The sequence below is a fragment of the Triticum aestivum genome, chromosome 2D (genome assembly GCF_018294505.1).
Source record: "Triticum aestivum cultivar Chinese Spring chromosome 2D, IWGSC CS RefSeq v2.1, whole genome shotgun sequence".
NCBI classification, from domain to species: Eukaryota; Viridiplantae; Streptophyta; class Magnoliopsida; order Poales; family Poaceae; genus Triticum; species Triticum aestivum.
The window spans coordinates 121,608,437-121,613,646 of record NC_057799.1 but is presented as its reverse complement, the minus strand read 5'-3'; the positions used below and the strand labels follow the sequence as shown (position 1 = coordinate 121,613,646).

Genomic DNA, 5,210 nt, shown 5'->3' with positions numbered 1-5,210 from the left:
GAGGGCGAAGCCTCGGCGCAGGCGACGCGTGGCCATGGCCTCGCGCGGGGTGTGGCGCAGCGTGCGAGGGCGAGGCCTTGACGCGGGCGGGAGTAGCCTGGCTACTCCAGGCGCGAGCGCCGCGCGGGCGAAGGGGACCCGCAACGACGGCCGGAGGGAGGCGACGCCGGCCGGTGGCCGCTATCATGACCTCTGCAGGAGAGGCCATGGCCGGGGAGCGGTCGCGCCGTCCCTTTTTCTCTCGACCAAATCGCTATCGACAGAACAAATGATCGAACTATCTCTTTGCATTAGATGAAGTGCTATATATAGCACTGGAACATGCGTTTACAAAGGGGGTGTCGGTTCAGACATAACCGACCCAACGGTTGGAAAAGTAACCGCCAAAGGTTAATACAAGCAGGGATTAATCCCTTAATTACTATGTTAATTAATCTTAACAGGTTACATTGCCGTTAGAATGAAGCATATTCTACTTTAAAAAGAAGGTAATGTCATTCAGCACCACAGCGTACACTCACGAAAAATTAGAGCTTAAATTAAAGCCAGACGCAGAGACGCACCGACCAGTTTCATGCTTGCCCACGCCGGCTATCAAAATTTGTGAAATGTAACGATGATAATAATTGATAAGCATAGCATGTTGCCCTCCTAGTTAAGCTTTTTTTAATATTTATGATATGCATTTTCTTATGTCTTGGGTACCACGCCTTGCAAGTTATAAGCAATAGCCTCATAAATAAAGACATATCTAGGGTATCACATGATCCGGGCTTTTATAACATTTCAAGAGAATCTGACCATACACTTGCTGGCAAAATGGAACTTCAAATAAAGCTATTCGATGAGAGGCAACAGAAGGCTGGGGTGATAACTCCCAACCCCTGCAAAGCCAAGAAGACAAAAATCGATTTCCATCTAACATAACTCAGTACTGTAAAAATTAAATCTACTTAACCAGCGTCTACCAACAGAGTACTGACGGGGCAAATAACACAGCCTTCACCAATAAACCACGGCCGAACTCCTTCACTCCAGAGTGCCGAGTAGCATAAACCTTGGGTCAAGTCCTTCACTCCCAGTTCTGAGTAGCAGCTGGTGCTGCTGCAGGTGCCGGAGCACTGCCCTGTTCCCAGCCAGTAGGGGCAGGTGCTGCAACGGCATCCCATCCATCGGCCGCAGGAGCTGAAATTCAGAAATGTAATTTGAGTACAATTTAAACATTTCAGGCTTCAAACAATAGTCAAACTGATAGGCAGAGACAGGAAAAGAAAGTACAGAATAGCAAATGGCATCTGGTAAAGGGTGGGATAAAAAATGGGGTATGAATTAAATGTGAACAAACTTGAAAACTTACTATCCCCAGATCAAGCAAAGACCATAGAGATAAAATTTGTACTAGAATAAACTAGGACGGCAGGTTGATCTCAAATGTGGGCTGAAACTGAGACTAGAGGTTGTTCATAAAGTTCCAATTTAATTATGCAATTACAAAATAAGAGTCTTCATTCAAACCTGGAGCACCAGTCCACTCAGCACCAGCCGGGGCTTCGACGGCAGCAGCTGGAGCTGCAGCTCCTGGCCATTCAGCACCCCAGGTATCTCCCGCTGGGGCAGTGTACTCTGCAACTGCAGCGTACTCAGGAGCACCCAAAGCCTCATCTTCCTCAAGCTCCTTAGCTTCCTCTGGGTCCCTGTAGAAGAACAGATCAACCTACAAAAGGGAAAACAGCATTCAGGAACAATTAGATGAAGAAAATATTGTATTAATTCCATAACCAAACAATAACAAGCAGACTGCTTCGTATGTGAAAGCTAACCATGATTTCCCACTTGTGTCCTGGGAGAATGGTACCACGCATCTGCAGAACCATCCTGGCGAGCAGCCAAAATAGGCAACCAATGCTCTGCTTCCCCTTGTTGTTAGCAGGAATGCCAATATCAACGTAACGCATAGGAGAGTCAGTGTCGCAGAAGGCAATGGTGGGGATGTTTCCAAGTGCAGACTCCTTGATAGGCTGTATACAGTTGAACAGAATCATTCATAAATGGCCCGATTTGACTAACAGAACACAATCCAGTAAACAGAAATAGAAGTGTACCTGGTGATCAGTCCTGGGGTCGGTCAGGATAAGAAGGCGTGGCTCACTGAATGAAGTCTGCATCTGGTTGGTGAATGTACCAGGAGTGTGCCTTCCAGCAATGGCGTTAGCACCAGTGTACTGGGCAAACTTGAGGACAGCCCTCTGTCCATAGGGCCTAGCAGATTGCACAATGATATCCTGAGGGTTTTCAATGGCAACAATGACCCTTGCGGCCATCTGAAGCTTCTCCCAGGTCTTGCCAAGGTTGATGATGTAAATGCCTGAAAAGAAGTGCAAAAAGGCAGCCTTGCTCACTTGCAGTTCATCAAGGTAAATTGATGAAAGAAACTGTTTACTTTACATTAAAGCAGTTGGCACCACTTGACTAAGTTAACCTCATGAATTACAAATGTTAAATGACACCATTTGAAAGTACAGTGATTCCAGATTCTCCATTGTGCACAAATTGTGATCACAGCTGACAGTGGCAGGATCATATCGACACAGCAGATTCTAGTACCGACTAAATCATCATGTTACATAAGATTCAACAGACATTATGCGACTACAAACTGAACGAAGGAGCACCATCGATGAGAGACTACCTAAGAAATACTTTCGCACAGCATGCTCAAATGATTCAACAAATCATTCCATCGCGCGCGTCCGCAATTAACAAGTAAACACTGCGCCAAAACCTAGCAACCATATATGCCCACGTCTAGATCCAAATATAGCTGGATTCAACAGCAGCCTTCTCGAGCGCCGAGCGAAACCAACAGGAAGGACGGATCTACGATTTCTAAGACCGCGCTCGCTACCAGCGCAAAAGGATTCGTTAGGTACCGTCAGTGCGGCGCTTGTAGACGTAGCGCTCCATCTGGAAGTCGCAGTTCTTGGTGCCGAGGTGGACGTCGGCGGCGAGCATCATCTGGATGTCCTGCTCGCGCTGGGACAGCGCCCGGACGCCACCGCCTTCAGCCGCCATGGTGGGAGGTTAGGGTTTCGGACGCGAGCCCCGTGCGCGAGAGAGCGAGGAGGAAGAGGAGGCACGGGTGGCGGCGGCGGGAGAGGTCGCGACGTGTTGGGGACGGGACTACTTATACGGGCTGGCCCGTGTGTGGGATCAAACCCTAGCTCGGGAAGTTTTCCTTTCGCTCCCTGTGCCGTCCGGGCCTTTCTGTGGGGAAAAGGACCTCTTTGCGTTTATGAGGTTTCTGAAAGCCCAGGACTATTTGAAAATTGAAACACAAGACAGGAAACAAATGTAGAAATAGAACAAATTGTAGGAATTTGATGCCATCTCTTGTGCATTCCTAAAATAATCTGAAATGCATGAATGGTATAAACATGGTTGTTTGGATGCTCCACAGGATCCACGGGAATTTCATAGATTGTTTTTAGAGAGAGAGAGAGAGAAGAGGAGAAACAAATGCCATGTCTTGTAAGTTCGAGCGATGTTTAGAATCTTTCAGAATGTAAAATAAAGGGAAGATTTTTGTATGATTTTTCAAAGGTGGCACTACGACTGAGGGAGTCCTGAATTAGGGGGTCCTCGGACAACCGGACTGTTGGACTATGAAGATACAAGATTGAAGACTTCGACCCGTGTCCGGATGGGACTCTCCTTGGCGTGGAAGGCAAGCTTGGCAACACGGATATGTAGATCTCCTCCCTTGTAACCGACTCTGTGTAACCCTAGCCCCCTCCGGTGTCTATATAAACCGGAGGGTTTAGTCCGTAGGACAACAACAATCATACCATAGGCTAGCTTCTAGGGTTTAGCCTCTACGATCTCGTGGTAGATCAACTCTTGTAATACTCATATCATCAAGATCAATCAAGCAGGAAGTAGGGTATTACCTCCATCGAGAGGGCCCGAACCTGGGTAAACATCGTGTCCCCCGCCTCCTGTTACCATCCGCCTTAGACGCACAGTTCGGAACCCCCTACCAGAGATCCGCCGGTTTTGACACCGACATTGGTGCTTTCATTGAGAGTTCCACTGTGCCGTCACCGTAAGGCTAGATGGCTCCTTCGATCATCGACAATGATGCGATCCAGGGTGAGGTTTTCCTCCCCGGACAGATCTTCGTATTCGGCGGCTTCGTACTGCGAGCCAACTCGCTTGGCCATCTGGAGCAGATCGAAAGCTACGCCGCTGGCCGTCAGGTCAGGTTTGGAAGCTTGAACTATACTGCCGACATCCGCGGAGACTTGATCTTCGACGGATTCGAGCCCGTGTCAGGTGCGCCGCAGAGTCACGACAGGCATGCCTTAGCTCTGCCGACGGACAGTGTTCGGGAGATCCCACCTGCAGCTAATCCGGCCCTCGATCCGGAGCAGATTACGCCGTCCGAGGACGGGTGGATGGACCCCGCTACGGAGGCCGCACACTCAGCGGCGATAGAGCCGGATACTGACTTCACCTCTGATGAGACCCGTGTTGCCGGACATTTGGATTCGTCCCTGGCCACGGGCTCTGAACCGCCTGCGTCCGTGCCTATCGAATCCGATTGGGCACCGATCATGGAGTTAACCTCCGCTGATATCTTTCAGCACTCGCCCTTTGGCGACGTGCTAAACTCGTTGAAGTCTCTCTCCCTGTCAGGAGACCCTTGGCCGAACTATGTCCGGCTAGAATGGGATGTGGACGACGAATAAATTCGCTCCCCACCCACCACCCACTTAGTAGCCACTGTCGACGATTTAACCGACATGCTCGACTTCGGCTCCGAAGACATCGACGGTATGGACGACGATGCAGGAGACGAACAAGAACCACCGCCCATAGGGCGCTGGACTGCACCTCATCGTATGACATATACATGGTGGACACCCCCAAAGAAGGCGATGGCGATAAGACAGTGGAGGATAATCCCTCCAAGAAGCAATCCAAGCACCGACGTCAGCGGCGCCGCTCTAAGTCCCGCCATAGCAACAGCAGCGATACTGGCACAAGAGACAATAACGCTCCGGATAGTGCCGAAGACGACGATAATCCCCTCCAGCCAGACCTCGAGCGGGAGGATGAACAAGCGAGCCCTCCGGAACAGGCAGCAGATGGAGAATCGGATGATGACAATTACATGCCTCTCTCCGAAGACGAGGTGAGCCTCGGCGACG

At 49.9% G+C, this 5,210-nt stretch overlaps 1 protein-coding gene across 1 annotated transcript; it reads right to left on the bottom strand.

Moving 5' to 3' along the window:
- Positions 1-752: 752 nt before the first annotated feature.
- Positions 753-3,234, bottom strand: LOC123052083 (40S ribosomal protein Sa-2). The gene is made up of 5 exons (XM_044475164.1): positions 2,931-3,234; positions 2,103-2,365; positions 1,821-2,018; positions 1,516-1,714; positions 753-1,185 (listed from the first exon to the last, which is right to left on the bottom strand). Exons 1-5 carry the CDS (start codon positions 3,070-3,072, stop codon positions 1,073-1,075), a joined length of 915 nt encoding a protein of 304 aa, XP_044331099.1. The 5' UTR covers positions 3,073-3,234; the 3' UTR covers positions 753-1,072.
- Positions 3,235-5,210: the final 1,976 nt, after the last annotated feature.